Raw genomic sequence first — 25,955 nt, forward strand, 5'->3', positions numbered from 1 at the left:
GGCCGGGAACCAGCGTGCGCTCGCCCTCTAGTTAACACTATGGGAGAGAGTGGACGCATGTGCTGGCGTCTCCGGGGAGGGAGACGTCGGCAGGAAGAGCAAGATCTGTGAGAGGCAGGTAAGCGGAGGTCGCGATCCATGACTGCGGCCGTAACAGTACCCCCCTTCATTTTTAATGGGGGTAGGGGCATTGAGGTTCTCTTCTGGCTCCCAGGATCTTTCCTCAGGACCAAACCCTCTCCAGTCCACCAAATAGAAAGTCCTTCCTCCTACCCTCTTGCAGTCCAGGATCTCCTTGACCTCAAACACATCAGATGAACCACTGGTGCGGAAACAAAATGACGAAGATAGTTCTCCAAAATTTGATTGGTCCTCTCCACCTGACCATTGGACTGTGGGTGGTAGGCGGAGGAGAAGTCCAGCTTAACATCTAGCAGGTTGCACAGGGCTCTCCAGAACTTGGACGTGAACTGTACACCCCGGTCCGAGACAATTTGCAAAGGAAGTCCGTGCAGACGGAAAAGGTGGAGAATAAACAGGTTTGCCAGGTGAGGAGCAGACGGAAGGCCCGTCAACGGAAAAAAGTTTCACATTAGAGAAACGATCCTCTACTACCCAGACCACAGTACATCCAGCTGAGGGGGGAAGGTCTGTAATAAAGTCCATAGCGATATGCTGCCAAGGGGAATCAGGGACAGGCAGGGGTAGGAGAAGACCAGCAGGTTTGGAGCAGGTAGAGTTGTTTGAGGCACAGTTTGTACATGAAGAGATGTAATCTGCAACATCTCTAGGCAGTGTGGGCCACCAGTAATGATGAGCTACCAAGTCCTGAGTCTTTCGAACACCAGAGTGCCCCGCCAGTTTGGAGCGGTTTCCTCAGCGGAGAATTCTCCTCCTGTCTGCAAGCCGAATAAAAGTCTTTCCGGGAGGAATGTTTCTAACTTGCAGAGGGATATCGGTAATAATCCTAGAAGGATCTATAATATATTGAGGAATCTCCTCAGAGTCATTAGTGTCAAATGATCGAGACAGGGCATCAGCCTTCACATTCTTATCAGCATGATGGAACTGAAGCAAGAATATAAATCGGGGCAAAGAACAACGACTACCTGGCTTGGCGAGGATTTAATCATTGTGCTGACTGTAGGTACGTAAAGTTCTTGTGATCCGTATAAATGGTAATAGGGTGAACCATGCACTCCAGCAAGTGTCCCCACTCCTCTAATGCCAACTTGACAGCCAGCAACTCCCGATCCCCGATGGAGTAATTACGTTCAGCCGGAGAGAATAGTTTTGAAATTAAGTCAAAAGCCACCATCTTGCCCTTAGAGTTACATAGTAGTGCTCCTGCACCAACGGAGGATGTGTCCATCTCCAGAAAGAACTGCCGAGATGCATCAGGGTGATTAAGAACGGAGGCTGAGGTGAAAGCGTTCTTTAGGTTTATAAATGCTGACTCTGCCTTGGCGTTCACCCCCTTCTTGGTGAGGGTGGAGATTGGGGCAGTCAGAGATGAGAAGTTCGGGATAAATTGCTGATAGAAGTTTGCAAATCCTAGAAATCATTGTATGGACTGAAGCCCCTGTGGACGTGGCCACTCTAAGACGGATTTCACCTTTTCTGGATCCATCTTGAGTCCACGATCGGACACGATGTTAACCAGGAAGGGCAGAGAGATTCTCTCGAAGACACACTTCTCGAGTTTAGCATACAAGAGATTTCCCCTTAATTGAGACAGAACTTGGCGAACATGCCTCCGGTGTGTTGTCAAATCAGGTGAGTAGATCAGGATGTCATCCAGATACAGACATACAGCAGATCCTTGAAGATGTCATTCACGAACTCCTGGAACACAGTCGGAGCATTACACAGTCCAAAGGGCATTACGAGATATGCCCCTGTGTTGAATGCGGTTTTCCACTCGTCATCTTTGTGGATACAGTTCAAGTTATAGGCCTCGCGTAGATCCATCTTCGTGAACACCTTGGCCCAATGAATTTTATCAAAGAGTTCTGAAATGAGCTGCAAGGGGTACTAATTCTTTACCGTGATTTGGTTCAAACCACAGTAATCAATACAAGGATGAAGAGATCCAGCTTTCTTTTTCCCAAAGAAGAATACGGCTCCGTGGCGTATGGTGGCTCTTATGGTGGCAAAATTGGATGAACTTGTAGTAGGCAGCAGTTAAGGCATTTGGGGCCCCATTGGAGGACTTCTCCGGAACTCCAGTCGAGAATCGGAGCATGTAGGCGAAGCAATGGCAGGCCCAGCAGAATAGGGTTGACAGCTTTAGGCAATACAAGAAGGCGATCTGTTCTGAGTGGAGAACTCCAACTGGTAGTATCAATGGTTCCGTGATGAACACAATTGGATCGGGCAATGGTAGACCATTTACAGAAGCAACAGCCAGAGTTCTCTCCAGAAGATCTGTGGGTAGAAGTAAGCGATCCACTAGATCCTGCTGGATGAAATTTACAGCTGCTCTGGAATCAAGATATCTCTCCAGATATGATGGTCACAGGAATAGATAGTTTGGAAGAGGTTTTGACGTTTGGAGACGTCCCCCCTAGAGTTGCCTCTCCAACCAACCCTAGGTGCTGAAGTTTTCCGGCTTCTGTGGACATTGGCACACGAGGCGCCCTGAGGTCCCTGTTGTTCCAAGATGGGATTCGCCCATGCAAGGGCCTTGCCAGCGAGGAGGGAGATAATAAACGCTACTTTGGCATCCTCAGAGGGGAAGAGATGAGTTTGTAGCCTAAAATGACCCGTCATTGGCTGAAGAACCCTATACAGGATCTGGGATCACCGTCATAGCAAGCAGGAAGAGGCAGTGAAAATGTGGATCCGGAACAAACAGTAGGAGCAATGGGCAGTGGAACGGCAACAGTCTCCGGAGGAGGAACCGGAGGTGGAACAGTGAGTTGATCCAGACGGGCCATGATGGAATTTACAGCCTCAAGGAGTTGATCCTGATGTGTTCATAGGTCATGCATCTCCGTCTGTATCCTTTGAACTGCGGTCTTGGGCTGGCCAGCGGGTTCCATGGCCTGAGCGTACTGTCATGATCTAGGGGTATGTGGACCCACTAGGCCGCTCCGCCGTAGCGGAGAGCAAGCTGGCCAAGTCACAGTCTATGCAAAAGTCTGTACAAGTTCGTAGCAGAAGGGTACCAGAAATAGTCCAGATTGTGGCAGGGGCTCTGTCACGGATGCAGGAGGTTGCGCCAGACGTGGCGGATGAAAGGAGGTGCAGTAGGTTGTGCCAGACGTGGCAGATGACAGCAGGTGCAGTAGATTGCGCCAGATGTGGCGGATGATAACTGGTGCAGTAGGTTGCGCCAGACGTGGCGGAGGACAACGGGTGCAGTAGGTTGCTCCAGATGTGGTGGATGACAACGGGTGCAGCAGGACACGACTCCAGTCACTAAACAGGCTCAGGAACAATAACACAGCATGGGATACAGGATACAGGTAGCAGGGCACGGGAATACTGGGAAAAGGATAACACTAAGGAACCATTTGCAAGACTAACATGGGAATTACAAACAAGACTCAGACAAGGATCAAATGGGCAGGGTCCTTTTTATAGTTCAAGGTGATCTGAGAATAATGAATGAATTAACTAATTAATTAATTAATTACATATGCGCACGACGGCACTTTAAGGCCAGGAACCAGCGCACGCGCCCTCTACTGAGCACTACGGGACAGAGCGGATGGATGTGCTGGCATCTCCGGGGAGGGAGACATTGGCAGGAAGAGGAAGATCTGCGGGAGGCAGGTAAGTGGAGGTTGCGGTCCGTGACCGTGGCCGTAACGTTAGTCACTGCTGTGTCCATGGATATTTCCAGTACAAAATAGAAAACCAGTTCTAAAATTTCGCTCAAATTCAGATTACTTTGCAATTTGTTGTTGATGTTTGTATAATGGAAACATTTTTTACCTTTTCGAACAGAGTGTGAAGTTGGGCATACTTTGCGAAGATAGGGAAGTACAGGTCTATATTCCCCACTTGTTTTGGTTTTTCTACCTTAACACTACCACATTAATGACAAGGATTTGCATTTTGGGGTGCATCAAGAAAATAGTTTTTATGTAAAAATGCAACTGCAGTTTCTTTTTGCTAAGATAATACTTTTATAGAAACCTTTAAACAGCATTATAGATTGTAAAATGTGTTACACTGATGGGTAAAATGTGTTACACACTTAAATGCTCCAAACGCCGCTTAATAACTAACAGTTATTGTGTGGGTAGACTGCACAAGGAAGGCTGGGGAGTAACGGTCCAGTTCTGTAATACAAGTGTTAGGGATCTGCCAGGTACTACGTCTAGGTATACTCCTGGGATTAATCAATCCACACCTGAGGCCAGACCTGTTCGACTGACACCATCTCCCACCAACCAGGGTGGCAGGCTTAGGAGTGGGAGAGCCTATCGGCCTGGTCAGTCGGAGTTAGCTCCGCCCCCTGTCCTTTATTACCTGCCTTGTTCTCCTCCTATGCTTGTAATTCTTCTGGATTCCTGGCCCCACTGCTGCTTGCTCCAGCCTGCTTCTGCCGTGCTTCTGCCTTGCTGCAGTTCCGCTTAACCTGCTTTGCTTTGCCTCGATGCGTCCCTCCTTAAACGCTGCTCCCCGTCCTGGTCCCCCTCGAGGAAACCTCCTGTTCCCGTTCTCACCCCTGAGGGGGTGGAATTCGAGGTGGCCAAGATTATGGACAGTAGGATGGTCCAGGGCTCCCTCCAGTACCTAGTCCATTGGAGAGGATACGGGCCGGAGGAGAGGACTTGGGTACCTGCCCGTGATGTTCACGCGGGGGTATTGATCAGGAGGTTCCACCTTCTCTTCCCTACTAAACCGGGTCCTCTTAGTAAGGGTCCGGTGGCCCCTCATAAAAAGGGGAGTACTGTTAGGGATCTGCCAGGTACTACGTCTAGGTATACTCCTGGGATTAATCAATCCACACCTGAGGCCAGACCTGTTCGACTGACACCATCTCCCACCAACCAGGGTGGCAGGCTTAGGAGTGGGAGAGCCTATCGGCCTGGTCAGTCGGAGTTAGCTCCGCCCCCTGTCCTTTATTACCTGCCTTGTTCTCCTCCTCAGTGCTTGTAATTCTTCTGGATTCCTGGCCCCACTGCTGCTTGCTCCAGCCTGCTTCTGCCGTGCTTCTGCCTTGCTGCAGTTCCGCTTAACCTGCTTTGCTTTGCCTCGGCTGCTTCCTCCTCCGTGCTCACTTGGGTATACTCCACTTCATCCTGGTCCTGACTACTCATTCACCGCTCCGTTTCCTCGCGGCGTTCCGTGGGCTACTGCCCCTTCCCTTGCGTGTTCCCTGTTTGTTCTCCCGTGCACTTAGACAGCGTAGGGACCGCCGCCCAGTTGTACCCCGTCGCCTAGGGTGGGTCGTTGCAAGTAGGCAGGGACAGGGCGGTGGGTAGATTAGGGCTCACTTTCCCTTCACCTCCTTCCTGCCATTACAACAAGGCACTTAAATATGGTGGAGAAGATAGGTAAAGTGGTGCACTTGTGAAAATGTTTTACCACTTGTCACTTCTATTAATAGGGATTTGGTGACCAGGAATACAAGAAAAGAAGAGAACATTTTGCAGAACTGGCTTTAAAGTATAAAGAGTAAGTTATTACTTCAGCTTTTACGCAATGTGCTTGGTCTGATCATAATATCCATGCCTTACATGTATGTATCGGCAACTCCACACGTATACCGTCATGGAGTTTGAATGATTCTCTTGTGACGCATCCTGAAGTTGTCACAATACTTACTAACTCCCTTCAGGACTACTTTACCACAAATACACAACAGGAATCATCTCCCACACATATATGGTTAGCACACAAAGCTGTAATACGTGGAATTCTAATGGCCCAAGATTAGAGAGAATGCAACTTCTGAATACACTTTTGCAAACTCTTACCAGGTTGGAACGTAAATATATTGATAATCCTACTCCTGTATTACAATCTCAGTTGGGGTAAAGCAAAATTATATGCTTACTCCAATGAAACTACCTCCATGTTTGCCCATAAACTGAACTCTCACATTAGAAGTAAACAGATACACCAATTCATAACTCTCAGGGAACCCTCACCACAAATCCCCTTCATATATTGGATTATGAGCCAATTATGCAACTCTGTATATGGCACAACCCCCTCGTTGTCTACTTCCAACCTGCCCAATTGGTTAACTGCCCAATCACTTCCTTCTCTGACAGAAGAGGCACGGATGGAACTTAACGCCCAGATTACAGTTGAAGAGGTGACAGAAAGTAACAAGTCTCTCGCTTCCTCCAAAAGCCCAGGCCCTGATGGCTATACCACCCGGAATTTTAAAAAAAATTCTCATATTCTGATTCCTCACTTAACTACATACCTTATTTTTCGGACTATAAGATGCACCTGACTATAAGACGCACCCAAGTTTTAGACAACAGAGAACAGGAAATTTTTTTTATATTTTACTTATTTTACAAAGAAAAAACTATTGGTTAAAAAAACAATAGTTTGTTCAGTTTCACCACATTCTGAGAGCCATAACCTATATTTTTCCATCGTTTGAGCAGTGTGAGGGCTTATTTTTTGCGGGATGAGCTGTAGTTTTTATTAGCACCATTTTTTTGGTACAAACAATTTTTTTATCACTTTTTATTTCATTCTTTTTAGCGCTATGGTGACCAAAAGACAACGTTTCTGGGTTGTTTTTTTACGCTGTTCACTGTGTGAGTCAAATAATGCTATATTGTAATAGTTTCTGACTTTTACAGACGCAGTAATACCAATTTCTTTTATTATTTTTTATTTTTACATTGTGCTTGGGGAAAAATGGGAAAAGGGTATTTATTTTTGAACTTTTAAAAACATTTTTACACTCCTGAAAATGTATCTAACTTTTTTTCTTTTTGCACATTTTATTAGTTCCCCTAGGGGACTTGAACCAGCGATCATTAGATCGCTGGTACAATACACTGCGATACATGGATGAGTTACAGAAACAGCATAACTCGCTGAGCTACGCTTTTTCTGTAACTCCCAGAGTAATCCTGTGGATATGTCAAAAATGTCCTTCATGGGAAAACCACTATAAATGCTGCGGCATTCAACTAGTTAAATGGGCAGGAACAGCGCCATTGCTGTTCCTGGCCATTAGAGCAGCATGTCAGTAGCTGATACCTACATCATCCCCTCTACGACTATAAGACGCAGGGACTTTTTAGCAATATTTATTCTTGCTAAAAACTGCGTCTTATAGTCCGAAAAATACGGTACTTTAATACACTTATGAATGGCAAAATACCTCCTTCGGAATTTTCTTTTGCGAATATATCCTTGATTCCAAAACCTGACAAAGATGAAACTTATTGTAATAACCTTCTTCCTATATCGGTACTTAATATCGACTACAAGCTGTTTACAAGAATACTTTTAGGCTGGATTCACACGAACGTTGCGTTTTGGCGCGCGTGAAAAACGCGCCGTTTCGGTTGCATTGGAGTTGCGTGTGGCATCCGTTTGGGCAGCGTGATAGCGTATTTAACGCGCGTATGGCATGCGTTTTTTACGCGCGTCAAAACAACGGAGGGTAGAGTAATGGAGAGGGCAGCCTACAAAAAGACACCTTCTCCAACACCTGCTTGCTGTGAGCACATGTTCGCATCAAGATTTCACGTTACCTCACACTTTGGCCCGTGTTTGATGTTTTTGGGTGGTTTTACAGGTTAAAAAACTACTATTGCTGCAGATGTCAGTTTAAACTGTGCGCATGTGCTCAGAAAGTGAAAAGCCACTTCCTGGTTTGTAGTTGTTTTGTCTAGTCTGCTCAACTCATTTACATAGACTTAACAAGTGTTGCGTGAAAAACGCTGTGCGTACGGAGGTGCTTCCGTGTGCCCTGCGTTGTTTTCACGCACCCATTGACTTCAATGGGTGCGTGATGCGTTGAAAACGCTGAATCAACGGACATGTCGTGCCTTTTTGGCAACGGAGCAACGCTGCGCAAAAACCACGCACATGTCTGCACGGCCCCATAGACTAAAATAGGTCCGGGCAACGCGCGTGAAAATCACGCGCGTTGCACGCGCGTATTTTACGTTCGTCTGAATAAAGCCTTAACCAGACTTGCACCATACATTACATCATTAATTTCCCCAGACCAAACAGGCTTTATACCAACGCGACAACCAACGGATAACATTAGATTAGCTCATAATATCATTCTTCATGCCTCATCACATAAACATCAATTATTTGTCTTGAGCCTAGACATTCAAAAAGCATTTGACTCAATTAGCTGGGAATACTTGTATTGAGTGTTACATCAGTTTGGTTTTGTGGGTTCCTACATGACAGCTATCAGAGCTCTGTATCATGCACCACAAGCTACAGTAAAATTTTTGGGCCAATATTCTCCTTATTTTAAGATACTAAAAGAGACACATCAAGGTTGTCCACTTTCCCCTCTCCTGTTCGCACTCGCCATGGAGCCTCTTGCTCAGAACATTCGTCTTACGATATTAAGGGATACTGTATGGATACACACTGTAATGACGGGGTAGGGAGACAGACAGGTGAGCCCTAATCTACCCGCCACTCAGTCCCTGCCTACTTGCACGGCCCGTCCTAGGCGACGGCGTACAACTGGGCGACGGTCCCTATGCTCAATATGTGCACGACAGACAAACAGACAAGGGTACACAGAAGGTAAAGGAAATGGGGCAGTTGCCCACGTCAAGACCGTGAGCAACAAGAGTAGTGAACGAGCCGAGTCAAACCAGGAATGTACGAGGTACCAAACGCAGAGCAGGAGCGTAGTCAGTAAAGCCAGGGTCAAAATGAAGCAAGGTCAATAATGATAGCAGGAGCAGCAGAGCCAGGAAACAGGAAAGAATTACAGGCAGAGACAAGCAGGAAATGAAGGTATAAATAGACCGAGGGCGGGAGCTAGAACCGTCTGGCCAGGCTGTGATAGGTTCTCCCACTCCTGAGCCTACCAGCCTGAGTGGTAGCAGATCGAGTCACTCTATCAGACTTAGGAGGAGGTGCAGACCGATTAACCACTGGCGTCGACACAGAAGCTGTGTCTGGCAGATCCTTTACACACACATATTTAAATTAAGCATATATGCTGATGATATGCTTTTATTTGTCACTACAATACTCATCTCTGCCAAGTTTTAAGGATACTCTTACGTGTTTTGGATTATTTTCAGGTCTTACTGTCAACCCATCTAAATCAACAGCTATGCTAATTAATATGACACTGAAGCAAATTCATTAACTAAAACGAAATTTTGGTTTACAATGGAAGCACTTCGGCATGACATACCTGGGGATTACACTTACTAGAGACCCAAACAATCTCTATCTCAGCAACTAGCAGAAGAAATTTGCATACATTAGAGAACTTCTAGAGAACATATCGTGGATGGGCAGACTCATAGCAATTAGAATGACAATTATACCTAAACTAATGTATTTATTTAGAGCCCTCCCTTTACAAACCATCTCTCATATACAGAGACTGGTGAATAAATTTGTATGAGCGAACCGAGGTCCGAGGGTAGGTATATCTACTTTGCATCGCTGGACTACTAGAGGGGGTCTTCCTGACCTAAATTTATACTATTACGATTCACAATGATCTCAAATTGCCGCTTAATACGGATTTTCCGCCTGGGTTATGTCCAGTGGATTTTCAGCGGTGGGCCACATCAGGACTCAATTCCCTCCTTAAGTTATGCAAAAAAGGTAGGCCTCTTCTCTTCGAGACCCTTTGAAAGGAGCTTCAAATCCCACTTAGGGAACATTTTAGTTACTTACAAATATACAATTTCCTTTCCGGTTAAAATTTTGTACCACAAGACACCACTCTAACATTCTTTGAAGTTACCTGTCATGGCTCCCCCAGGGAATAGGGGCTTATCTCAGCCCTATAAACACAATTTAGAAGCTCAACATACACCGGGTCTACATCATATATAATATCCTGGGAGAGAGAACTAGGTTCGTTATCTGACACGACCTCATGGCAACAAATGTTTGATAGAACAGCTACAGTTTTCCTATCAAACAACATTAAGGAGACTTCTTATAAAATATTAACAAGATGGTATCTCACTCCTGACAGATTGGCCATACTTTTCCCAGGAAGTCCTCATACTTGCTTTAGAAATTGTGGAGAAAGAGGCACTATATCCCACGTATGGTGGTTCTGCCCAGTGGCACAGGCCCACTGGAAAAAAATGGAGCGCTTAATGAACTCTAAATTGCACAAATTCAATTACCTCCCTGGTCGGCATTGCTGAACGCAGACATCCCTGATGTGCCCAAGAACAATAGAAAGCTAATCTCCCATATTTTATCCGCCGCTAAACGGACCATAGAAATAAACTGGAATTCCCCAACTATTCAATTTTTGAGGACACTTAATAAAATTAAAGAGATCCAACAGTTTGAAAAAATAGTTAGTATCTTAGAAAATAGGTTCCCAAAGTATAGCTCTCAATGGTCAGGCTGGTCCCGATGATGACCTCCTTTGGGAAGTTTATTTTACAAGGCTGTACATACACCCATACTGGAATTTGCAAATTTCCATACAGTAGGCTGCACTGTGGTTCGTACACCGAATTTTTAGAGCTGCATACTCAAAATAAGACCCACACTCCATTAAAAGTTCCACCATATTACTATACCCTTTGAAGTAAATGTTCACCATTCCGTTCTAAAGGTCATTACTGGAATCAGTAAGCTCAGATATTCTTCTAGCTGCAAACAGCCACCACTAGGGGAGCTAAATTCAAATAAATTTATACAGCTAGTAATGAATTCAATAAAATCAAAAGAATCAAAATGGGCCCCCTTCTAGGGCTAAATAATGCTGCCACAACAAGATGGCCCAGTTATTCTTTGCTCCATACACTTTTAAAGTTCCTTCATTCTCAATCCCTTCAGTCTGCTTTTGTTGTAGAGCCACTAGAAAGCGGAGTCCTGTGAGTGCTCTCATCTTGAATTTAGAATTGGGGCCCCATGGCAGCCACATATGCTGCCTCTATGATATATAAACCCTTGCATACAATTATACATCCAGAGCATCGATCCATTGGCTACAGCTAATTTCATATTTTCCATCCTTGCTCCTCTATCAGTCTCATCCTTATTATCCACGTTTACGGACCCTATTCTGGTTTATAAATTGGGATAATATGTATGTAGCTAAACAACTAAAGTAAAGGTTGTCAATGCTGTATTTTTTTTATTTCAGAGGAAATGTTATCCCAGGAGTTGAATATACTGCTGAAGAAATTGCCACTTGGTAAGTAATAGCAAAGCAGTTAAACTATCACATAGATCACATATTAAGCTACTGGCCAGTCCACCTGAAAGACATTTGGGGCTCTGTATATAGTTGTAAATTTACTGCAGATCATTTAAATAGCCTAGTGATTTTGCTTTTCCCTTCTGTCATTGCATACTTAAGAAGACAGGCAGATGAAGGAGAAGGGGGAGAAGGAGGCAGCTCATAAGATTATACCAGTTTGGAATAAGACTAATTATTTGATAAAGCAGGTGCACTTACCTGATGGGATGCCTCCAGAGCATCAAATTTGAGCCATTATATTTATATCTCACAATGGGTCCTGTAGTTGGAGTGCGTGGTCCACAGAACTGCTCAACTACTCAAAATCCAAATACTTCCACAGAGGGTGTGTCAGTTATAACACAAGGGGACAATGACAAAAAGAACAACAGTATATACTGTACATAATAAACTTAGAATTCTTTTTTATTAAAGAAAAACATAAACTTTAAAAATATCAAACCAACACAATATATAAACTAGAATGATCAATACATATATACATCCCTTAACTTCCACCAACATGCAGTACAATATATATAGAACATGAAAATCATGCTTTTTTTTGTTTTTTTCCCTACCACCATGCAGAAGCTGTATATACAGACCCGCAACTTAAATAAAAAATAAAAAATACCAGTTCTACACTAGCGTTCTCCAGAGTATTATCATGCTCTAGACCATATATATATATATATATATATATATATATATATATATATATATATACATATATTACAGTACAGTTATATCCAGTGTCTCACAGGTGACATCTTCTCTGATTGGAGTTCACTATCCGTCACTTCTCCATCCGACTCAGTCTTCGATGAAGACTTCTCCCATCCGCCACTTGTTTTCTGTTCCCTTTAATTCAGAACACGGTATCAATGCCACACATAAAATAGTTGCTCCTTTGTGCCGGCCATAGTAGCAGTTCCCCCTTGTGTGCCCCACCACACAGTTTTGGTGTTCCCACACCGCAATGGTGCCTCCTTAGTTCCCCCATAGAAATAGAGCCCCCTTTGTGCCCCCACATTGTAATGGTGCCCGAACATAGTAATAGTTCTCCCTCAGTTCCCCTTACAGTAAAAGTGTCCCCACACACAGTAAAAGTGCCCCCTCTGTATTTGTGCAAGCTTTTTCCCCTCCACACAGTAACTGTGCCCCCCACTCAGTAATGGTGCCACTTCAGTGGCCCCTCTCTAGAATGCAAACCATTAATATCTGTTCTTAGTTGTGACCGTAACCGCCAACTTCTGTGCCCATTTGTGACTGTAACTGTTATACTGCATGCCATATTCTGTAACTGCCATGTATGTACCGTGTTGTAACCATTACGCCCGTTGCCCCAAGTGGAGTAAAGTTATGTTCTCTGTTAACAACCGCTGTGTACGACTTAATTACTGAACCATCCTTGAGTGGAGTACCTGGTCAGGGCCGAGGGCCACACAAACATAAAAAATGCACCTCCTTACATATTCATGAGTGCGTCTCTTGATTGTAGACTTTGTCAATAATACTCCTACTTCTTGAGAGTGTTCATGACGACTGGATATTGTGAAGGGATTTTTCTTTACCAAGGAAAGAATTCTGCAATCAACCACTTCCACAGTCTTCCATGGTTTTCCAGGCCCTTTGGTGTTGCTGAGCTTGCCATTAAATCCTTTCTTTTAAGAATGTTCCAAACTGTTGATTTGGCCACTCCTAAAGTTTCAGCTATCTCCCTGATAGGTCTGTTTTGATTTTTATTTCAACCTAATAATGGTCTCATTCACAAGCACGGTTTTCCAGGCCTTTTGGTGTTGCTGAGCTTGCCAGTGCATCCTTTCTTTTAAGAATATTCCAAATTGTTGATTTGGCCACTCCTAAAGTTTCCTAATGATGGTCTCATTCACATGCATTGACTCTTCTTTTGGCCGTATATTGAGAGCTCCCATGAAGAGCTACCAAATACAAGTTCAACACTTGGAATGAGCTCCAGACCTTGTATCTTTTTCATTTGTCATGAAATAAGAAGGGAACAGGCCACTCCGGCCATGACAATGCTTATCAGTCAGTTGTCCAATTACTTTAGAGGAGCTATGTAAAAAATGGCTGTAATTCCTTAACGGTTAATACAATATTTTTGTTAAACCCCTTGAACCAAAGCTGAAAGTCTACATCTCAATCACATCTTCACTGCTTTGTTTTAAATCCATTGTGGCGGTGTACAAAGGCTAAATTTTGAAAATGGTGTCACTGTACAAATATTCTAGGTATGTGTCTATATATATATATATATATATATATATATATATATATATATATATATATATATATATACTGTACCTTCGGTGTAGTAAAATTCCCCCAAATACTGTACATTAGAAATAATGGTGTCATAATTACAGTTACCCTAAAATTAATAGTCCCAAACAGATAGTGCCCCAGGTGGTAATAGTTCCCCTCACAGTAATCTGCCGATCTTTGAGCCCCACACAATAAAAGTGTCCCTATAGTGGCTTCAACACAGTAATAGAGACGCTTTTTGTCCACCCACACAGTAATAGTGGCCCTTCACAGTATTAATGCTATCTTACTGCCCGTACACAGTAAAAGTGTGGGTGCAAAGATGCCTGCACCAAAGAAGCCTGTGACCTATGAGAGTGTGGAGCAGGGCAGGAAGCCGACTGCTCACTGCTCCGACATAGTTTTCAATAGTATCTGTGTCCTGAGGATTGGTGACGTGTTTCAGAAGTACAGCCCCGTTCTTCAGACTGGTCTAAAGAAGGGAGTTGCACTCGTGGAACTTGTTATCAATAAAGAAAATGTATTGCATTGTTCCATTAAATTTTCTGTCAAAAACAAATCTATCCATTCCTTCAGCAGAGTTGTGCCTGTCTATTAGCACAACTACTCAAGGTGAGCAGTGGTTTACCTGATTTTGTTTTTTTTATACCTTCTGTGGGGTAATATACAACGAGCGCCCTCCTGTTGTTCTTCTATTTTTTTTAACTAATAGAGAAGACTATGTTGGCCTAGAATTAGGTGCCGGTAGCATCTTGAGGAGGCACTTCAGTTTACTTCTTCTACTAATGCTGGGAAGGTGTAATCTACAAGTAGTGGAATGCTAGTTAGTCGCCAGGACAACTTCTATAAAAGCTTCGGTGGCTTTTAGCCACTTTTGCTTGGAGAAATGGGGAGCATTCTCTTTAACTAAATTCAATCTGTTCTTGTATAAGAGACCATATAAGACATGTGAATGTGTTTTCTGTGACTCATGCATTATTGAGAGCAAGGAAATTAGAGTCCATTGTATATACTGTACATAATGAGTGACTGCATGTGTGTGCACTTTATATCGTTTTCCAGTTCTTATTTATAATATCATATGCATTATTATTACAATTTTAGGAGACAAGTGTACAAATCCCTCAGCAGTCTCTATCCAAACTATGCCTGCAAGCAATACTTAGATACCTTTCAACAGTTGGAAAAATATTGTGGATATACAGAAAATTCCATACCTCAACTCCAGGATGTATCCAATTTTTTAAAAGGTAAAAGTTCAATACATTTAATTAAGTAAAACTAATCAGGGTTGTAACTAGCAAAGACTGGGCCCCACTACAAACTTTTGACTGCCCCCCCCCCCATAACCAACATGCCCATAAACAAAATATTTTTAAAGTGTCTCTGTCAGGTGTCCTTTGCTATGCTATCTGAAGGTCATATAGAATAGAGGAGAAAATGCTAAGATTGAGGACACATAGCTATTTAGGTTATATTCACAAATGGCAGATCCGTTGCAGGAATTTCTGCGACTGGAAAATCCATTCCATGAATTTCTCAAGCCTCATTCACTTGTAGAATTTTCAGCAACAGATCTGCCGCAATTGACAATACCGTTGTATAGTTTCATTATTTAATTCAGTATTTTCATGTAAAAAAGCTGTTTAAATGCTGCCAGGATTCATGGAGATAGCCTGTGAATTTTGCTTCCCGTGCCTACATAGAGTGATTAAAGGGGGTTTCCAGCCACTAAAATTTGATGGCCTTATCAAAGGATAGGCCATCAATAGCTGATGGTTTGGGGTTCGACATTCAGGACCCCCACCGATCAGCTGTCTTGAATGGGCCGCAGGGCTCATACGAGCGCTGCTCCCCCTTAATTTCTTCTTGCTCACTGTGAGACGTTGACACGCATTTAGCGGCGATTCACAGGTTTTGCAGGCTTTTCTACAATTCACTTATATGGGAGAAAAGGCTGCAATACCTGTGAATCACCGCTAAATGTGTGTCAACGACTCACAGTGAGCAAGAAGAAATGAAGGGGAAGCAGCGCTCATACGAGCGTTGCAGCCCCTTCAAAGTAGCTGATCAGTGGGGTCCTGAAAATCGGACCCTGACCCATCAGTTATTGATGGCCTATCCTGAGGATAGGCCATCAATTTTTAGTCACTGGAAAACACCTTTAATAGCTTTTCTTGTATGTCTGTAAAGGTAGAGCTGTAAATCACTGTGCAAGGGCGGGGAAGCAAGACTCAGGTTTTCTCTATGAGGAGACTTACTTAGACTAGCGGTTTATACACGAGTATTAAAATGAATGCCGCTGGAGTAAAATGTGCTAAATTTATTAATTGGCGTATGCCTCTTAACAAATTGTCGCATCTTCGGCTGTCTGTGGGCGCCAGAATGGGAAATCTAGATTTCCGCTATAATTTATGCCAGATTCTGGTGTAAATTATGGTAAATGAGCCCCGCCCCCTTTAGCTGAGTCCCACACAGTTTTTTAAATGTGGCTAAGGCAGCTGAAAAGCCAAAAAGTCGCAACTTTTTCTATGCCAGAAAACTCCCTATATTATTTACATCAAAATCCTGAATCAAGTCAAAGAAAACTCTATACCCTAGCCCAGCATCTCCCCCTCTATTACGCGCTGCCCAGATAGGAGACCGGATAGATCAACTTTAAATTCTTATCAAAGCAACCGAGAATACTTTGCTTTTTTGTTAGAGCCTACCCCGCTATATTAAGCAATTGCATAAACTGTTATTGGCTAATATAAACCTATTATTGTATCGCTCCATTTACAAAAAAGCGAGATTAATAATAAAGCAGGCTATCAACAGGAAATGACTTTGTAAGGCCCCATGCATACGAACGTAAAAACGTCCGTAATTACGGCCCGTAATTACGGGTCCATAGACTTCTATTGGCCACGGATACCTTCCCATTTTCTTACGGCAAGGTGCCCGGGCCGTTGAAAAATATAGAACATGTCCCATTTCAGGCAGTAATTACGGCACGGGCAGGCCCATAGAAGTCTACGGGTGGCTACATGTGTGCACCCGTAATTTACGGGAGCTTTGCTAGGCGACGTCAGGGGATAGTCACTGTCCAGGGTGCTGAAAGAGTTAAACAATCAGTGCGGGATAGAGAGAAGGGGCTACATTGATCGGCAGTAACTCTTTAAGCACCCAGGACAGTGACTACCGCTGGACAGTGAGTAAAAACCCACAACAAAAAAAGTTAATACTTACCCAGAACTCCCTGCCTCTTCCTCCAGTCCGGCCTCCTGGGATAACCTTTCAGTCCATGTGACCGCTGCACCCTGTGATTGGACTGCCGCGTCATCCAGGGAGGTCGGACTGAATGTCAAAACAGGCACGCGTCACCAAAACAACGGCCGCGGTACGTATGACCTTCTTTTACTTTCAATCGCTGCGTTCCGCTGCGGAAACTTTGCCCGAAAGGGCTGCCCCTTCTCTCTATCCAGCACTGATAGAGAGAAGGGGCTGCCGATTAGTGCAGTGCAATATAGCAGGTCCGTAAATACTGGTGGAATACGGGTGACAAAGGACCCGTATTTACGCCAGTATTTACGGACGGGGAAAAAATAAGTTTGTGTGCATGGGGTCTTAATCTGCCAGAAGATCTTGCAGCTTGTATTCTACTCATGAAGCAGCAGGCACAGGCTGTTTTATGAGTCTGTTGGGGCTTACCTACAATGACATGATGTCATTTGTGTGGCAGGTTCAACACTAAAAGAATATCGCGAGTGATTAAAATAAGGCTAGGTCAAACCTGGCATTGTAATAAAAAATAAAAATAATTGATATGGTGCTTAGGTTGTGACACTAAAGCCCCATCCACTTTTTAGAACGCATTTGGACGTAAGAGCTTAATAAATATGGTGTTGGGTCAGAAAACTGGTGTAAATACATTTGGAACTTGGAAGTTTCATTTGGAACTTTTGCCTTTTACTTTAGCCAGCAGGTGGCTCTCTGTTACAAGGCAGCACAACATCTGGACCACAGAGAAAAAAGTTGCCAGCTGATATATTTGTGTGTGCAGAAGTTCTAGTCGCTCCAACAAACTGTAGTGTGTCAAAGCACTACATCAAGCAAATGCTTTGGCCAATGTTTATATGAAAATATTACATGAAAAATTGTCAAATATGGCTAACACTCGTCAATAAACAAATTAAGTTTTGTATATTTTTAAGAACCCCGCCCAGTTTTCAAGATCTCTGCTTGCAGTTGTTCAGTGAGAACCTTCATTATTTAATTCCAGAAGAGCTGCCCTGGTCATGTGATGATCACAGATGCACTGCTCTGTAGAAGATACAGCTCTGATAACTGTACTATAACTATAATCAGTCCTGCACCTGTGTTTCCATCACATCCTAGGTTTTCCACCTGCATTGTTGGCAACATTTGACATTTTTTCCAGGGACACTCAGGGTGTGGTGTCTTTGGTGGGTGTGTCTTATGGAAGCGTGGCTTATATGGTGGGTTTGGCTAGTGGGGCATGGCTTTATTTCCAGAATTTCTGCATACAAATAAAAAATTGTGCACTAGTTTGGCTGACAACTACTATGATGGCCAGTATCTCTCTCTGATTATGCAGGTGATGTCTCACTTTATCATTAGGGCTTGGCGATATGTGCTGACCGCTACTGGTAGCGTAAAAAAACAGCATAGATAGTGCCACACTCAGTGCCCTTTGTAGATGGTGCCCCACACTCCGAGTAGATAGTGCCACTCACTGCTTCCTTTTGATAATGGCACATGGCCCCTGTAGATAGTGCCACAGTGCCCTCTGTAGATAGTGCCACACATCCCCTTTTTAGATAGTGCCACAGTGCTCACTGTAGCTGGTGCCACACAGCTCCCATTGTAGCTGGTGCCACATAGCCCCCTCTGTAGATGGTGCCACACAACCCCCTCTGTAGCTGGTGCCACACAGCCCCCTCTGTAGCTGGTGCGACACAGCCCCCTCTGTAGCTGGTGCCACACAGTCCCCTCTGTAGCTGGTGCCACACAGCCCCCTCTGTAGCTGGTGCCACACAGCCCCCTCTGTAGCTGGTGCCACACAGCCCCCTCTGTAGCTGGTGCCACACAGCCCCTTCTGTAGCTGGTGCCACACAGCCCCCTCTGTAGCTGGTGTCACACGGCTCCCTTTGTAGCTGGTGCCACACGGCTCCCTTTGTAGCTGGTGCCACACGGCCCCCCTGTAGCTGGTGCCACACGGCTCACTCTGTAGCTGGTGCCACACAGCCCCCTCTGTAGCTGGTGCCACACGGCCCCCTCTGTAGCTGGTGCCACACGGCCCCCTCTGTAGCTGGTGCCACACAGCCCCCTCTGTAGCTGGTGCCTCACCCCCCTCCCCTTAGATGGTGCCATTGTGGCTCCCTCTAGATGGTGAATCCACACCCAGAGCATTGTCGACACGCTAGTCAGGGATTACTCTCCTGGAGGAGCCCCTGACGTCATTGTCCATATATTGACAGTGACGCCAAGGGCTTCTCCATTAGCAGAATCCCCGACCCCATGTCTGCCATCTTTGTACTTCTTTGAAGCCCTGCCTCTGGTGCACTCAGCTGCACATGTATGGGCAGGTGAAAAGTTCTCTTTAAGTGTATAGTTTTTAAAATGGGGTCATTTATGGGAGTTTCCATCATTCTGACACATATGAGCCCCTGAAAACTTGGCTTGGTGCAGGAAATGAAAATGTACTTCAAAATTTATTAAATTATTACATTTGTAAGTCTTCTAAATTGCTCAATTTTTTTTTTTTAAAGTGCTGCCAAAATAGAGTAAAGTGATGGAAATATATATTTGATTAAAAATGTGTACAGTATGTATGTACATATGTGACATATTGCAGTTCAAAATAGGAAGAAATGTAAAGTTTTACAAAATGTCATACATTTTTGTATTTTTTAATTAATTTACGCAAATCGCATCAGTCTACTTTTACCACCTAAATAAAGTGCAACAGGTGACAATAAAACAATGTCAGAATTACTTGGATATGCAAAACTATTGCAGAGTTATATTCTGATAAAGTCAGACATACCAGATTTGAAAAATGTGGCTTGGTCATAAAGATCCAAACAAGCATGGTCATTAAGGGGTTAAGATAGATAAAAGAAAATATTTACAAAGGTTCTTTTTCTTTCATGTAGATTTATTCAGTGGAATATAAACTGTAGAGCATATCTCTCAGCCTGCATTACTGACCCACTGCATTATAGGAGTTTAGCTAAACTGTTAGGGGCGTGTCTGACAACAAGCTTGTTGACTGTTTCTAATGACAACCAGCATAATTGTCAATGCAGCTCTGGACTCACTATACTGGCTGTAATTCCTGGATCAGTACAAGATAAGTAATGCAATATATCTACAAAGTTAGTAAAAATTGTATGTACATATACTGTATTTTAATGAACGTAAAAAAATTATAGCCAAAAGCACTTGTTATCCACAAGTGTAAAGTGACCAACTCACTATCAATCGATCCTTAATTATTGTTGTCTTCTCCCCATTCCCAGTCTTAGGCCCCTGTCCCAGGTTTACATGTACCTAAATTTCACAGCACAGTGTTACCTTTTGGAAACAGGACATCCTGTTCTGGACTTGTTTAGTAACAGGCCCCTTTAGGAACATCAGAAAGTGACAACCTCAAGAAATCACTGCAACATAGAATACAGGGATGGAGAGGTTTGCCTATGTGCTAGAAAACAATATTTTTTTTTTGGCAGGCATTCAGAAACGAATGCGCACAATAAAATATTTACTTCATATGCACATTTTCTGAATGCTTGAGGTTTATATTACCTAAGAGGCTACTGCGTCAGCGGACATATCTAAATTCTATCGATATGTTCTGACGACATTGGCAGGAATGCTCTTTAATTACAAAAACATTTATTTATTCCTTCTTATTTTGCTAACAAAAAACTCAATAAATCATGACCATTGAGAAATTCTACAGTCACTATAAAGGAAACTTGTACTGGAAATGAATCAAACCCTGTGGATGTTTTTTCCCCACTTTTTTTTTCTTATTATCATATTTCAAAATTATTATCAATGTCAAAGCATTTTACGCTTTCCTAATGTCTCATATGCTTATAGCCATATAATGGATCTGTGTTGTATGGATTCATTATACGATTCCCATATAAACCTATGGGCCCATACAGTATCTCTGTAAACCATACAGATTATTTTACATCCAGAATTCCAAATCCTTTTACATAAATTGCATCAGGATTGGGACCACACTGAATGATAATTTTCCATTAAAATGCATTTTGAGCGAAATCCAGCCTATTGTTCAGTGGCCTTTAAGTGCTTTTTCAATATTGCCTATGACAGACAATACATCTTACGAATTCTCTCATTTGTATAAGATTTTAGACAGTGCCGTCTATCATATTATATCCAGTTTACAATGTTTCTCCTATTATACCAGTAATAATAATAATTGACCTTGACACTATTATCTGGGGAATTCACATGTCAGTTCAATAAATAATATTTTTTTGGCCTCATTGACTACAGTGAGTGTTGTGTTCTGTGTAGAAAGAACAGGGTACAAACTGAGACCAGCTGCTGGTTTGCTTTCTGCACGGGATTTCCTTGCTTGTTTAGCTTTTCGTGTGTTTCCAAGTACCCAGTACCTAAGACATCCTTCAGCTGTGATGCACTCACCGGAACCGTAAGTACAATTAATTACATTAATGAAATCTATGTCCAAAGTGTTACTGGCCACTAATAGGTTAAGGAGCAAAATGCCGTCTATATGTCTCTGTGGTAGTCCTAGATTCCAGTATTGCAACCATTTGTGATCGTATGTGTCTGACATGTCTTCCTCATTGCTAGTCTGTGACTGAAGCAATAGTTAGAATTAAGTGATTACTGAGTGAGTTCTCGCATGTAAGCGCTGGCTGGTATATTTATATTGTGGTATGGGTAATACTCAGCTTGGCATATTTGTGGTGGGACTGTTGTACAACAACCACTCATTGAATGCTGCTATGTCATTAGAATTAAGGGGGATGTCCGGTTTAGAAAAACATGACAACTTTCAGAAACATTCCCATGGGTTATGTCTGGTATTGTGGTGCAGCTCCATCAAAGTGAATGAGGTTGAGTTGCAATACCACACCCAACCTGTGGACAGAAGAGGCATTGTCTTAGTAAGTATTTATTTGAAATTCCTTTAGACTCCTCAATCAATATGCTCTTTGAGTATGTAGAACTTATTTCGTTTCTACCTATCAACCTGAGTTGGTGACCTTGCTGAATCTGCATGAATTTGTGTATATATTACAAGCGATTTCCATACAATTTATACATATTTTATTTCTTTAGCGACTGCTGCCATGAACTATTGGGCCATATCCCCATGCTTGCTGATAAAGAGTTTGCACAGTTTTCACAGGTAAGATAGTGGCCTGAAATAAACGTGTCATTTCCTAATAACTTATTTATATAAACTAAAGCATTGCAGGTGTCAATTAAAATCTTGTCCTAAACCTATTATAAGCAAAACCTTGTACATTTTCTATTGATCCACTACACATATTGCCACATTTACTACTGTTCATAAGGCCCATAATCGGTGTATATATAAAACTTTAGGAATGGTTATTTCTGCAGGATATTGGTCTGGCATCACTAGGAGCATCTGATGAAGATATTGAAAAACTGTCTACTGTAAGTCTCAAGTTGTTGACGTATTAATTAAAGTGAAGGTAGAGGTTTAGGATTATTCACTTGTATATTAGGGAACTGTACATATATCAAGTCTTTAACCATTGGATTTTAGTCAAAAAAATCACTACATTTGCAAGTTTGAAGAATTAAGATAAAAGGGGAGTACAGCCCTGTGGAAATTATTTCCCGTAAAGGGGTTTTCCAGGAGACTAAAAAATAATCCTGACAATAAGATATTGGATAAAAAAAACAAAAAATAAATAAATATCCCGCAACGCTCCAGCGCCGACGCTGCAGTTGTCCCCACCGGTCTATTTTTACTTGTCCTGCACTGATGACGTGCCATTTATCCACGTGACTACTTGGACCTTGTGTCGTACATGCAAGTGATTGACTGCAGCAGTCATGTGAATGTACGGTACGTCACCATTGCAGCAAAGTAAACAAAGACCGGCTGAGACCATTTTTACTGTCAGGCTAATTTATTAACCCCCTGAAAATAAAACTTTAAAGGGGTTTCCACGAATGGACAAATGATGACGTATCCACAGGATAGGTCATCAGTATATGATCGGTGCATGGTATTCAGTAGTCAGAGCCGAAATAAATGACTCCGACCACTGCATAGCGGCCGTGCTGCAGAACTGCAGCTCTGCTCCTATTCACTTGAATAGGAGCAGAGCTGCAGTACTGCAGCTCAGCCGCTATTCCGTGGCCGGAGCTATCTGCTTCCGGTATGGACGTCCAGTGCCTGGAGGCAGCCGGAGCAGCTAATCGGTGCGGGGTCCTGGTGTCGGATCACCACTGATCATCGATCATATACTGATGACCTATCTTGTGGATTGTTGTCTGTTCGTGGACAACCCCTTTAAAGCAAATGTCTAGTCTTGAGATCGAAAATTATATGTAAGTCACCTATAGGTAATGTTACTTGCTTTATATTTTCCTCAGTTCTTGCTATTTATTTGACTGATTAATTATTATTTTTTTAGCACAGTCCGCTCCGTTAGGGCAGAGCTATGATCTGTGACTACAGCCTAGCAACAGTGCCTACAGGGAATCTGAGGTAGTCTGAGACACCCCTCCTGTCTCATCATTGGTTGAAACTGCTACTCTCCTGTAATGGCAGGAAGGAGGTGAAGGGAAAGTGAGCCCTAATCTACCCACCGCCCTGTCCCTGCCTACTTGCAACGACCCGCCCTAGGCGACGAGGTACAACTGGGCGGCGGTCCCTACGCTGGCTAAGTGCACAGGAAGACAAACAGGGAACACGCAGGGGAAGGGGCAGTAGCCACGGAACGCCACGAGGAAACGGGGCGGCGAACGAACAGTCAGGACCAGGACGAAGTGAGTACACCCGAGCGGGCACGGAGACAGAAGCAAGCCAGGGCAAGCAAAGCAGGTCAAGCAGAACTGCAGCAAGGCAGAAGCACGGCAGAAGCAGGCTGGAGCAAGCAGCAGTGGGGCCAGGAATCCAAAAGAATTACAAGCACTGAGGGAGAGCACAGGGCAGGTAATAAAGGGCAGGGGGCGGAGCTAATTCCGAGAGACCAGGCCGCGATAGGCTCTCCCACTCCTGAGCCTGCCACCCTGGTTGGTGGGAGATGGTGTCAGTCGAACAGGTCTGGCCTCAGGTGTGGATTGATTAATCCCAGGAGTATAGCTAGATGAAGTACCTGGCAGATCCCTAACAGTACTCCCCCTTTTATGAGGGGCCACCGGACCCTTACTAAGGGGACCCGGTTTAGTGGGGAAGAGGAGGTGGAACCTCCTGATCAATACCCCAGCGTGAACATCACGGGCAGGTACCCAAGTCCTCTCCTCCGGCCCGTATCCTCTCCAATGGACCAGGTACTGGAGGGAGCCCTGGACCATCCTACTGTCCATAATCTTGGCCACCTCGAATTCCACCCCCTCAGGGGTGAGAACGGGAACAGGAGGTATCCTCGAGGGGGACCAGGACGGGGAGCAGCGTTTAAGGAGGGAGGCATGGAAGACGTCATGTATGCGAAAGGATGGGGGGAGCTCCAGACGGAAGGATACAGGGTTGAGGACTTCAATGATCTTATAAGGTCCAATAAATCGGGGAGCAAACTTCCTGGACGGGACCTTAAGGCGCAAGTTCCTGGACGACAACCAGACCAAATCCCCGACGACAAACCGGGGGTTAGCAGAACGTCTACTATCCGCCTGAATCTTTTGTGCGCTCTGGGACGCCTCTAGGTTCTTCTGAACCTGGGCCCAGACAGTGCACAGTTCCCGATGAACCTCCTCTACCTCAGGATTATTGGAACAACCAGGGGAGACGGAGGAGAACCTTGGGTTAAACCCGAAATTACAGAAAAACGGGGAGACCCCTGACGAGTTACTGACCCGGTTATTCAGGGAAAATTCAGCAAGGGGAAGGAATGAGACCCAATCGAATTGACAGTCAGAGATGAAACACCTTAAATATTGTTCCAGGGATTGGTTGGTCCTTTCCGTTTGGCCATTAGTTTCGGGATGGAAGGCGGAGGAGAAGGACAGATCAATCTCCAACTTTTTACAAAAAGCTCTCCAAAATAAGGAAACAAATTGTACCCCTCTGTCAGAAACGATATTGACTGGGGCCCCATGGAGACGCAGGATGTGTTTCACAAACAAAGAAGCTAACGTCTTGGCGTTAGGTAGCTTCTTAAGGGGCACAAAGTGGCACATCTTGCTGAAGCGGTCGACTACCACCCACACCACCGACTTGCCCTGAGATGGAGGCAAATCGGTGATAAAATCCATGGAGATATGGGTCCAAGGTCTCTGGGGAATGGGCAAGGAACGTAGTAGGCCCGCAGGTCGGGACCTAGGGGTTTTGGACCTAGCGCAAACCTCACAGGCGGCGACGTAAGCCCTAACATCTTTAGGCAACCCAGGCCACCAATAGTTTCTGGTAATGAGGTGTTTGGTGCCCAAGATGCCAGGATGACCAGATAGAGCGGAGTCATGGTTTTCCCTGAGTACCCTCAGCCGGTATTGCAGGGGAACAAACAGTTTGTCCCCAGGGACGTTCCCGGGAGCTGCACCCTGATCAGCCGCGATATCAGAAGCTAAATCAGAATCAGTGGCAGAGACGATTATACCAGGGGGTAAAATACAAGCGGGATCCTTCTCGGAAGGAGGATTGGCCATGAAACTACGTGACAGAGCGTCAGCCTTAATATTCTTGGACCCAGCCCTAGAGGTAACCAAGAAATTAAATCTGGTAAAGAATAGTGCCCACCGAGCTTGTCTAGGATTAAGCCTCCGGGCCGATTCTAGGAAAACCAGATTCTTGTGATCCGTAAGGACCGTTACCTGGTGTCTGGCCCCCTCCAGGAAGTGCCGCCACTCCTCAAAAGCCCATTTAATGGCTAGAAGTTCGCGGTTGCCAATATCATAGTTACTCTCCGTGGGCGAAAACTTCCTAGAGAAGTAAGCACAGGGGCGGAGATGGGTGAGGGAGCTGGTACCCTGGGACAAGACGGCCCCCACTCCCACCTCGGAAGCGTCAACCTCCACAATAAATGGCTCCTCTTGGTTGGGCTGAATCAGCACGGGGGCCGAGATAAAGCACTTCTTG

At 44.1% G+C, this 25,955-nt stretch overlaps 1 protein-coding gene across 1 annotated transcript in view; it reads left to right on the top strand.

Annotated features, from left to right (window-relative positions):
- Positions 1–25,955, top strand: part of LOC142751092 (tyrosine 3-monooxygenase-like) — a 74,259-nt gene that overhangs the window by 41,708 nt on the left and 6,596 nt on the right. The window contains exons 4-9 of the mRNA XM_075860067.1: positions 5,567–5,634; positions 11,279–11,329; positions 14,768–14,913; positions 21,227–21,362; positions 22,019–22,088; positions 22,307–22,363. Coding sequence (XP_075716182.1) covers positions 5,567–5,634; positions 11,279–11,329; positions 14,768–14,913; positions 21,227–21,362; positions 22,019–22,088; positions 22,307–22,363 — 528 coding nt within the window. The remainder of the gene's footprint in view (positions 1–5,566; positions 5,635–11,278; positions 11,330–14,767; positions 14,914–21,226; positions 21,363–22,018; positions 22,089–22,306; positions 22,364–25,955) is intronic.

The sequence above is a fragment of the Rhinoderma darwinii genome, chromosome 3 (assembly GCF_050947455.1).
Source record: "Rhinoderma darwinii isolate aRhiDar2 chromosome 3, aRhiDar2.hap1, whole genome shotgun sequence".
NCBI lineage: Eukaryota > Metazoa > Chordata > Amphibia > Anura > Rhinodermatidae > Rhinoderma > Rhinoderma darwinii.